Raw genomic sequence first — 11496 nt, 5'->3', positions numbered from 1 at the left:
GCCTCAATGCGCATGAGCGACACGCAATCAGCTGTGGCTGAGAAATGGCTCCTAGCAGTCGGTCAGTGGTGCAATTTACAAATTAAATTAAAACTTTTAACCCGAAATATGTGATAAATGGAACTCGGGGCAAGAGCGGTTCGAGCGCCATGGGCAAGTTCGGCCCTGCTTTTCGTAAGTATAATTGATACCCCCTGCCCATTGGGCACGTTCATAATATTTGTGTTTTGGTCAGTGCAATCCGCCCCTGAAATCGTACTTTTTTCTTTGTAGGTGCACTAGTGTAATATGTAGACCCGATCTCGCACACCATTCCGAATATTCCACTGCCCCCTTGACTACGATGGCCACGATGATGTATCCGACACTCACCAAGTCTCAGAGCATGCGGTCAAAACGCAAATCTGCCGTTGAACTTCTAGCTGAGAGCAAGCCTTTTTATGTCAAGTCTGAAATAGTTAGGGATACCACACAGGCTATACCTACACGCCTTTCTGGCAACGCGACCGGATATGTGGGGTACAATCGAAGCAAGTCAGTCAACGTGGCGGGACACGGCACCAACTACAGACCCACCACATTACCGCAGTGTAAGTGATTTGTGAAATGGCTTTGGGGGTGCACACTACAAATGTGCCAAGAAAATGGGTTAGTTGAGTGAGTAGATGGTTTGTGTGAACATGGATAAACATAAGTTTTATGGGAGACAGTTAGCTAAAGAGAAAGAAATTTATGACTAGCTGGATTTTAATGGCTTTTTCATGTCTGTTATTGTTTCGGCTAAGGTGTCATTCGGTTTCAATTAAATATAACAATGAGAGTAATCAATAAGAAAATTTGACTGGGATTTTGTTTTAGTAAGGACTGCGATCAGTGAAAATTTATGACTTGGAAATGAGCTGTCTGGTAGTTTGACACTATTTTGTTTATAGACGCAATTAATTTGTTTATTTGTTAAGCAGTTATACTACACTATATGACAGTTCATAAAACAATTTCTTTATTTTAAAAGCCTGATTCAAATGGAATAATATATTTTGAGTATCTCCTTTTACTATTTTTTTTTCATGTAGTTATACCTTATTTTGTCCATTTAAAAAATACTTTGTAAATACCCACAGATTTAATCAAGTACATAAATTTAAAAACATCTAACAAAAAAAAGTTATGCCCGCTGCATGGCCCACCAATAAAATTTCTAGTTAGTCTAGTGAAGGTGTAAAAACCATGGACTTTTAACTGTTATTTATTGAGAAATATAACAATATTTGGCAAGAAGAAAATTAAACACAGTATTTTTTCACCTATGATTTTTATAGGTACATACTTCAGCCGTAAACAAACAAGTAAACATTATAAATGTCAATTTTTTAATCTAGTTAAATTTGCGTGGTAGCAGGCTTGAATGGTGTTATGCAACAAAGACCCAACTCACAATTTTTTTTTAATAAACTTCATCGCGTTATTAAATCGATAAAAATTGTCACCATCTGTTAAGCCTCATGTGGACCTAAAATTTTGAGGTCCGAAACAGTTGTAGTGCACTTTTGCACTACAGAATCGGTAAAATTAAGGCTTGAATAGCCATGATCTCCGTTTTTAGAGTATACTGGCTGGATCTTTGTTGCGTAATTCGCAACTAACTATTCATTTTAAGCTGTTATTGGTGGATCTTAGTCTGACAAAACTGGCGGATATGAGCTAAATATCTGGACACTAATTGGAATAATATTTAAAACAGCCTTTGTTTGGTGATAACTTTACATTTATGTTATTTTTGGATTTAAATTTAATATACCGTCATTTATATCAGATTTTGAAAGATGCCAAAGAAATAATGCCCAAGCTATATTGCTTAAAGCACAGACTACACTCAAATTTTTGAAACGTCAGAAAAATGACGTCTAAGATTTTGTGTCCGCGGCTGTATATTAAGTCAATATTCTGTCAGCAATAGTAAATGAAGTTTAAAATTATCGTCCATTCCAGTTGTAAATTAATAATATAGTTTCTGTATTTGATTTTCTCATTAATATGTATAGTGAGAAATGTTCTAATTTCAGGTTATTATTGATTGCTTTATTGTAGATAGTGGAAATGAGATTTTGAGCTAATTCTTACCTCTATAGAAATCGTTGAAGATGTTCCTTATCAATGTTTTAAATTATTATTTTAGTTGTCCCTGTGCACAGTGTACGTAAGATTAGAATAATACAAGCTAGAGCAAATAAGTCTCTCACCTTTTTATGATCTTTGAAAATTTGAAATTAAAAAACGAAGATAACTGATAGTAATCATAATATGAATTATTACAACACCTCTTCTGAGTCAATTTAATTAGTTGGTTGCCTTAAACGACATGTGAATTGTAACTTTACCATTGTCTTTTGTTTGCAATTACAAAATTGTCGGTGATTGTATTGTAGTGTGACTGCATTTTGTTGAATGATCAGCAAAGTAAAAAACTCAATCGTATTAACAATAGGTTTAATTATTTGTATTTAGCTGATTTGCAATTTTCTTTTTTAACACTTGTTTCTTTTTCTAGACATGGCTGTCTCTCCTTCGCGGTCTCTGCCTCCTCTTTCTCACCGCCGCTCAGTACATTTGGGAAGCAACGATCTTCTTCAAAATAAACTTCGCCAGTTATTGGTTTGTGATAGCGCGGAGGAATTAAGCGTTGAACAAATGGCACCCTTGAGTCCTCCAGCTGAATACGCACAAAGGTGCCACAAAAGCCTTCCAGATCTTCATTGCAGAGCTGAACCTAGTTCTAATAAAAGTAGTAACAAGAGTCTTTCTAACAGAGACAGTGGTGGCTCCAGTGGTCATTATACGCAAAGGAGTGAACCTGCGCCGCCACCAAGACAGGTAAAAAAATTAAATAGTGTTTGGTGGAGCTTTAATATGTTTTGTGTACAAATATTCTGGAAATTTGGCGGACGTCCAATGATCCCACAGCATTTTCGTAATTCACATAAAGTTTTTTTTCGTTAGTTTCGGAATGACCTAACTAGAGGCAAGTTGGACCGTTATTTGCTTATTGTCGAAATAAACACGAATCTGTGGGTCAGACTAACAATGTTGAAATTTGTGTTAGATTTTCCGGTCGACGGCGACAGCTGAGTTTGTTAATTCATTCCCATCAGTTAGCATTTTTAATTTGAGCAAAAACTGGGTCTAAAATGTAGTCCAAACACAAATAAAGAGTGTAGCATGGGACAATTGTTTTGTTATCTATAGGGTTATTTTTATTTCTTCATTCGGATCCTGAATAAAAAGTAATTAAACTCAAATATATCAATTGATTTGGATAATATATTGATTTGAATTCAATCTGTCTTTAATGATGCTTTTTTTATATGTTCAATTTCAAATGATTATAGCTAGTTTGTAACTGAAATTCTAGTATAATTGACAACATAGTTTTAATTGACTCATTAGTATCAAAACTAGTTTTAATTGATACATTTCTATTCTCAACGTTCAGACAAGGATCTAAAATAGAATGATTTTAATTATGTAAATTCATTCGTTAGTCAGTTCACAGATGAAAAGAATTGTTAGTTTTATTACATTTGTATGCACGGCAGATAAAGTTTTAGAATGTGGGAATTTAAGTGAGTGTAAAAGCCGAAAAAAAGTTTGTTTTAAACTTTTCTTGCCGGGAGTTGTCAGTCATTGTCGCCATTGTTATAAAAACTAAATAAAATACAACTTAAACAAAAAAACGATTTTTTATTAATCGCCTTGCGTTTCTTTTTTAGGACACTCGTCGCGACTCGGGTTCCAGCACTCAGCACAGTGGTGGCAGTTCGTACTTCTGCTGCCAAGAGCCCGAATGCCGCGCCCGCCAAGCTTATCCGCCACCGTCAACTTTCAAGCGTCAGAAATGCCTTCGATACAAACGCGACCGACCTATCCTACGTTCGAAATCGGACATCAGTGACCGCTACTGGCGTCCTCCCGAACCCCCCACGAGCCACCTGGAGCAGTTCTTCGAGCATCTGGGTCTCACCAGTGACAGCTACGAGGAAATGCTGAGTAACAGTAGGTCATCTGATAGTCCCGTTTTCTTCTCGGACGTGTCAACGGTTGACTCGAGTAGACCCTTAGACAACGTCGATTACTGCCCCTCGTCGTTCAGACCGAGCGAGCCGCCCTCGATCGTCGAACGCAACGCCCGCATCATCAAATGGCTGTGTAACTGTCGAAAATCGCAGTTGACGTGAAATGTCGTCTTCGTCGTCGTTGTAGTTCGTCGGCCGTTGTTGTACATTCCCCAAATCATTGTAGTTCATCTGAAGAATATTGAAGAAACGCGCGCGGATATACGTTCATAGCATTTTAATTCTTATCACGTAAACTACAAATCCGAAAAATCAACGTGTAAGTACCTTAGTGTGACAAGAACAATAACGAATCAATCAAATCGTTGTCATCTCATCGCGATTTTCTATAATTGTTACAAAATACCAAAATTTATGAGTTGTGATAGTTGTTCGTTAGTTAGGAAGTATGTTTTGGTTCAGAGAGCGAAAGTATACAAGAAATAAACTGCTATGATGCATCAAAAACACACGGTTTAAGTCGGACTTAACTGGTTGCATCTCAAAGAGGTCGCTAGTGTTACGGTAGTTCTGGTAACAAAGAGGTGGACATGCTTCACTTTGAACTATTTTTAAACACACTATTTTACTAATGTGACTTCTTTTCTTCGCTTTTTTATATTTTTTATACTTCTATTAATTTTAATTAATTGTTCTGTATACAGGGTGTTGCAAAACGGTCGCACTTCTCCTTAAGGGAAATTTCTCCATCGAAATTTGAGTTGATTTTTGTATTGCACAATGTTCAGGTCCTTACAGTTTTTGAGTTACAAACACTTTAAGTTTGCCAATCACAGCCCATAAATCGCTAGATAGCATTTTGTTGCTACGTTACGTACGAACATTTTTCCTTAAGTTGCCTGAAATGGTCTACTTTAAATGCTTGTAACTTGAAAACTATAAATCCCTGAATGTTGTGCGATACGGCAATCAACTCAGATTTTGATGGAGAATTTTCCATTAAAAGGAAATGCGAGCGTTCTGGGATATCGCATTCATGAACATACTTTCATCAAAAATTGGAATATTTTGCAGGTCTATAAATTTTAAAATTTTAATGAAAATTAAAATCAAATGGACCTAGATTTTGTACAATCACACAGCGTAAAAGGTCAATATAATATAATTGGAGTAGTTTAGCTAGTATTGATGTGGATAATAGTCATTATTTATTTTTTTTTGATACACGTGTACCTGAGATTTGAAAAAAAAACTCGAATCAAATGAATTAAAAAGTAGTGATATTTTTTATAGTGCCCAAAATAAATACTGGCATTTTGTTGTCTATTCTGTGGTCTAAGTTTTAATCCAAAAACAGATAATTATATTGCGTTTTAATCGCCTCTTGCGAAGAACGTAAACCAAGTCTGAATTTATTTTATTAATTTCGTAAACTGCAATTGAAATTCAACAAAAAAAACTTTCACTTACTGATCTATAGCTTGGAAACATTCCTATTCTTATCAATTAATGTAGTTGTATCTCGAAATTCTCGCATAATTAACTCAAAGAACCATAGTTCGTAACTTTTCATGAATGAAACGTAGCAGGTCACATTCCGTACAGTGCAATTTGTCGGCGTCTTTCACAAACCAACGAAGAAGAGATTTTGTCTATTTTTCATAAGCACACCCCTAGTTCTGTGGATAATTTGTTGCAATATTTATTATTCTCATTCATCGAACCGAATTTAATAATGAATTAAACAGCAATCTGAAACCAAACAGGAGTGCGTTCGAAATCCGACTTTACATTAACAACCATTCCAAAGTAGCATTTAAAATTTTTCTGCCAATACATTAAGACAATAATATCCGAATTGAACCGTGTGTTTAACGCATACTCACATTTGTCACTATTTGAATCAGTGTGTGTTCTATAATAAGTAGAATATTAAACTTTTTTACTTGGAAGTAGAGCGAACTTCTACGTGGATCAATATATTCGAGTAAAAGTGATACGATATGCTTATTGAATACGAATATTTCATTTCGATATTTTATCGAATTCGTGTAAAGTGAATGAATAATAACAACATAATCAGTGATGAATTTAGCAATGTTAAATATTTAAATGTATTGTATAATTGTTTTCCTTATAAACGCACGTTATCATCGTTCTTGATACGAAATTGTGAGGAACTGATTTTTTTTCGCAGTATTAGTTCGTATTGGTTTTGCCTTGCCATTCTGTTCGGTGTATCTGCTGCATTATTGTTTTGCTGTTTTTTTATTATTTAGCAATAATTTCAAAATAATATATTTAACATGGAATTTAAAGAGAGTGTTCGTTTATTGAGCTAACAGCTCGAATGTTAATCGATTAATTCAAATATTTTAAACATTTTTTCTTATATACATGTGTACATACATTATAGTTATAGCTTGTAGTTAAGTACCCATGTAATGGACTGCTGTTAGTTACGGTGCTGTGCATCGATTCTGTCTAGTCTGTACTTAAATTCTCATTGTTTCAATATAGAGCATAGCTATGATTACTTAATTCTTACAAAATATATTATTCTGCAATATTTGACTTTCATTGGTTGAACGGTAAACAATAACCGAGATTTAAATAGCGTGAATTTCAGGATGTTTATACGCGGATTACGTTTTTCCTAACAGTTCGTTGCAGGATACTCAGCTTGCAGTAGGTCTAGCATGCTGTTTAACGTCAACTATCACTTTGACAGCTGTCACACCATATGATTAAGTGTCATCCCCGATAACCTCACTTTGATGTGTTATTTTCGGATAAATTCGAATTTCCCGTAGAAAAGCGAAAAGCGTCCGATAAGGTTCTGATCGATCTGTGGTCTCTTACATCGTGTTAATTATTGTAACCTTGTATTGTTTATTTAAATGGTGAGGTGTTGTGTTCATGGTAAAGTTTCCTAAAGTGCTTAATGTATATGGACGTGATTTGAAAACGATACAACTATTTTGCAGCGCCACATCTGCAACATATTGCGTTTATCCATGCACAATGTATCATGACAAATAAGAAATCCAATTGTGGTTGTTTAACCCGTTTTTTTCCTTGTTTACCAACTGTGGAGACGGAGGATACGACTGGAAAATACCAGAGCAAAAAGATTGATAAAGAAATTGCTAAAGAGAAGAAAAATTTTGAGAAAACCTGCAGAGTGCTACTTTTGGGGGCTGGTGAGTCAGGCAAATCGACTATTCTCAAACAGATGCAACTGATTCATGTCGACAAGTTCAGCGATACGTTAAGAAAACAAAGAAAAAACGACATTAGAAATAACTTAGTAGACGCCATAGTCGTAAGTAACGAAGGTAAGAGTTGTTTATTTACTTGAGCGTGAATTTTAGAGTATACTTGGCGCCATGCCTAACATTACCCCACCAGTCAAGCTCGATAGTTCAGAACATGAAAGAATGGGCAAGTGGATTTTAAATCAAATTAACAATAAGAAGGAATTTGAGTGTACCCTTCAATTTTTTGAATACACTAAAAAATTATGGAAAGATAATGGAGTGCAGGTGTGCATTGAGTTTGTTACGATTTGTTGTATTTTATCTTTTTTAGGCCACATTTGTACGGAGCAATGAGTATCAGTTGATAGATAGCGCTAAATATTTTTTGGATAAAATTGACGAAATTAGCTTAGATGATTATATGCCAACTGATCAGGATATACTGAGATGTAGAGTTATTACAACGACCATTACTGATGTTACTTTTCAAGATAAAGGTGTTAGACTTCAGTAAGTTAAAATTATAATTTTATACAGATTGTTTTAAAATTGCCCCAACAAAATAACAAAATAATAAACTGTGCTAATGTTAACCGAAATTAGAATTAGAACAATGTATATCACCAACTTAAGTGCTATAACTAAGACAAAAATGATCTTTTTTATGGGAAATATTTATTATGCTTATTAATTAGTTTTATCTGACTACGTTTTTTTTTGCGGCAATTTTGAAATAGCCTTTATAAACCGGGAAAAATCCTACCACTTATTGTCACTTATAGAATCATCGACGTTGGTGGCCAACGCGAAGAGCGCCGCAAATGGTTCTTGTGCTTCAACGACGTGACCGCAATCATCTTCGTCGCAGCTTGTAATTCTTATGACATGGTCTTAAGAGAAGATTTTTCAAAAAATCGTCTTGTAGAAAGTCTCGATTTGTTCAAAACAATTTGGAACAACCGCTGGTTGGGCCACATTTCTGTGATACTCTTTCTAAATAAACAAGATCTTTTCAAGGAGAAAATCCTTTCAGGTATTCCAACCACTTGGATTCATACTTCATAACGATTAGTTTACAGGTCGAAGCAAATTGGAAGACTATTTTCCAGATTTTGCGCGCTTCAAATATTCATTTCACCATGAAAACGATAGAAATGAAGATCCTGAAGTTATATTGGCGAAGAGGTTTCTACAGTTTATGTTTGAAGTAGGTTTGTTACGTTGTGATTTACTATTTGTGATATTTTATTCTTTTTAGAAAATAAGTATTTCGGGGAATGATAATCCCTGTCACAGGTGCTTCCCACATTTTACTTGTGCTATCGATACTGATAATATAAAAAGAGTTTTTCAAGGGTGTCGTGAGATAATACAACGTATTTATCTTGTTAATGGTAATTTACTTTAACCTACAGTGTGTTGCTAGAAGCTTTAAATTTCGTATTTATATTTTTATACCTTTTTTTTTAATCCGTGCTGTTAAAAACGAATTGCTTTAAACTTGTAAGGTTTATTCGTTACTATTCTTTACTTGTGATACAAGAGTTGGTGCTTCCATCATATCATTTTTAGGAACGTGCCTTTATATGAAGCATAAAGAACTTTTATTTGTGCCTTAAACGTCTTTGTGTATGACTTACTTTTAAGTACAAAGTGGTTTAGAATTTTACACTTATTTTATTACTTCTAAAACTGGTGCAGTATGCATAATATCCTACACTTCTCGGATAACTTTTTTTTTATTAACAAACGTTCAGAAAACTGATTAACTACATTAATTATTTAGGATTGACAATTTTGTTTAGTTCACTTGTGTTGGTAACAATTTTGGCTTTGTATTAAAGTTTTTGATGTTTTGTTACATTATTTAAGCATGTAGAAATAAAGTTGAAATAAACATTAATCTACCGTCTTTTTTTGACCTTTATCCCTTTTTAAATCGTCGGCGACGTTGGTAATTTATAATTAAAATGTGTAATACCAGACATTATTTCAGTCGTTTTGATAATAATAATCGTTCTCCACAGGGAGATAAATGTCAACAGGTTGTTTCTGGTAACCGATGGGACTGGAAAGTTCAATGTACAATGATTGTGGCCATAGGTCATTTTGAATTTTGTTTATTTACAAAAATCTTTAAGATTTCTGTAGTTTCGATAAACTTCACAAGGCAAAAGAAAACAGAATTTTTATGTTTTGATTCAATGAAAACTATTAAACGAATCATTTCTTTCAAGTGATCTAGAAGTTCATTTAATATTCTGCGGAGTGGTATTTTTGTTACTACCTCATGTGTTGCCTCTTCTTAGCCTTATATTAGTTTGTGTTGGATTCTTGTTAGCATGTCAAGGACTTAAAGGAAAAAGAAAATTATGGCTAAAATATTCGTTCATTCTTATGAAATTACATGCGAGCTAATTGAACTAGTTCAAAAGACCACAAAGAACACGAAAATAAACATTATATGTTACAAACAATTTATTAGCACGTTACGCCCTGCTTCAAGTTGATTTGCGGTATTCAGGATTACAATTTAACGTTGCAAATTGATGCATCGTCATCAGATTCGAGGCATTAACTAAAATTTGGGCAATTGTATTGTAATGATCTGTAACCCAATTCCGCCAAAATTCAAATGAACCGCCAAACTCGAGAACCGCGAACTTTAAAATAAATAAAATGGCCGAAAATCGTGATCGTCTGAAACGGCTAGGACCTACGTTGTGTTGTGAAGGCGGATGTTCGTTAGATACAAAGCAGTGCATCGTTTTTTTGGGAAGAGCGTACCAATACAAAGAAATAAAAATACACCAGACCAAATGTGGTTTAACTTGTTTTATTCAGACTTTAAAAGTTTGAATGGTATTGATTTAAATTTTACAGCTAATTGTTCAAGAATTACAAGCATTTGAACAGACGAACTGATCATGTTACAAAATTCTTAATAATCTTTAATGTCAAAAGAAGTCACTTTACAAAGAAACGTTTCGGTACAAAAATGCAATAAACAAATTAACGGAAAGTGAATTACATCAAAAGAACTACAAAAATCTCCCATTCGCTCTGTTGTGAGTGTGATCAAACTACAAAAATTATTTAAACAAAATAACAATGAAAAACAACACACAATTTACCAAGTAAACATATACAAACAATTTATCAATAAACATTAATAAAAGATAATTATTTTCAAAGGCGACACACAGAAACAGGACGAGATTATGTTTTCGGAAGACCCGAAGACAATCTTTCCTATTCCGCAAGCATAGTACAGGCGGTGTCTTATCGAGAGTACTAACAAATTATGGCCAGATTAAGAGTAACCAACATCTCACCCGCGGAAGACCCGCTAGTTAGGTGAACCCTGACTACCCCGCGAGTCCCACGTAACAAGCTTCCAGCACTGGAGGGTTTTCGAAAGTCAAAATCAAAGTTTAATTTTGAATTGATCACACTCTGAAAAATCTACTAATATTAACGCGAGAGGCTGTTTGTTATGTTGAGTCTTTTGTGACGAAGAAAATCTAGAAAGGAGAATTGGGTTCCGACAAGTACAGAGCAGCTAAGAAAACAAGGGACATACATAAAATACATAAACATATAAATTTTCGGTTTCAGTTTCAATAAAATACAATGGAAGAGAAAGTCGTGGACTTTAGGAAAAATGTACTCGTTTTTGCTCACGAATGACACAGAGCGATTCAAAAAGACATTCCCAGTTAATTTGATGTATTTCACAATTTCTTTAAAATCCTATTCTATTTTTAATCCTTCGAACTCAACAGTATAAATTCCTTGAACTGAATAACAAAACACAAAATGAAAAATTAAAACAAAATAGGAATTAAAATTAACACTTGGAAAAATTTGGCGAAACGCAGTCGATAACACAGCACCTTGGTAGTACCGAAGTCGTACCAAGAATGATTGCCTCCGGCGTCGCCCGCCTCCTCCGCTGTGGCGGCGGTGAACTCCCAAGTCCACCAACTTCTTAACGCAAAAATTCCTGCGGTCGTTGTAGCGCGAAGAGTTTGAAATTTGAATTTGAAGTGGGACACTACAGTATACTTGACTAAGCTTTTTAAGATGGCTCTGTAGAAATTTAGGATACTACTTGAGTTATTTGAGAACCGAAACTATCAAAATACAGGTGTCCCAGAACTCAT

At 34.6% G+C, this 11496-nt stretch overlaps 2 protein-coding genes across 2 annotated transcripts; both read left to right on the top strand.

The window, feature by feature from the left end:
* Nucleotides 1-6603, top strand: LOC148180974 (uncharacterized). Its single transcript, XM_088036987.1, has 4 exons — nucleotides 1-174; nucleotides 274-590; nucleotides 2549-2871; nucleotides 3768-6603. Exons 2-4 carry the CDS (start codon nucleotides 344-346, stop codon nucleotides 4230-4232), a joined length of 1035 nt encoding a protein of 344 aa, XP_087893113.1. The 5' UTR covers nucleotides 1-174; nucleotides 274-343; the 3' UTR covers nucleotides 4233-6603.
* Nucleotides 6604-6688: 85 nt separating this feature from the next.
* On the top strand, nucleotides 6689-9223 carry LOC148180973 (guanine nucleotide-binding protein G(s) subunit alpha-like). Its single transcript, XM_088036980.1, has 7 exons — nucleotides 6689-6992; nucleotides 7058-7395; nucleotides 7445-7615; nucleotides 7662-7840; nucleotides 8113-8363; nucleotides 8410-8537; nucleotides 8589-9223. The coding sequence occupies exons 1-7, from the start codon at nucleotides 6971-6973 to the stop codon at nucleotides 8736-8738; spliced, it is 1239 nt and encodes a 412-aa protein (XP_087893106.1). The 5' UTR covers nucleotides 6689-6970; the 3' UTR covers nucleotides 8739-9223.
* Nucleotides 9224-11496: the final 2273 nt, after the last annotated feature.

This window comes from Gnatocerus cornutus, chromosome 1 (genome assembly GCF_029298725.1).
Source record: "Gnatocerus cornutus isolate USDA-ARS CGAHR chromosome 1, icGnaCorn1.1, whole genome shotgun sequence".
Classification (NCBI taxonomy): domain Eukaryota; kingdom Metazoa; phylum Arthropoda; class Insecta; order Coleoptera; family Tenebrionidae; genus Gnatocerus; species Gnatocerus cornutus.
Note: the sequence above shows the minus strand (reverse complement) of the source record. Positions and strands in the feature narration are given on the sequence as shown.

Bases quoted from the DNA above. Each gene is read 5' to 3' on its own strand.
- LOC148180974 (XM_088036987.1), top strand. From the start codon at position 344: ATGGCCACGATGATGTATCCGACACTCACCAAGTCTCAGAGCATGCGG. The intron at 591-2,548 runs GTAAGTGATTTG...TTCTTTTTCTAG, and splicing joins ACCCACCACATTACCGCAGT to ACATGGCTGTCTCTCCTTCG. The intron at 2,872-3,767 runs GTAAAAAAATTA...TTTCTTTTTTAG, and splicing joins CTGCGCCGCCACCAAGACAG to GACACTCGTCGCGACTCGGG.
- LOC148180973 (XM_088036980.1), top strand. From the start codon at position 6,971: ATGGTGAGGTGTTGTGTTCATG. The intron at 7,396-7,444 runs GTAAGTAACGAA...CGTGAATTTTAG, and splicing joins ACTTAGTAGACGCCATAGTC to AGTATACTTGGCGCCATGCC. The intron at 8,538-8,588 runs GTAGGTTTGTTA...TATTCTTTTTAG, and splicing joins TTCTACAGTTTATGTTTGAA to AAAATAAGTATTTCGGGGAA.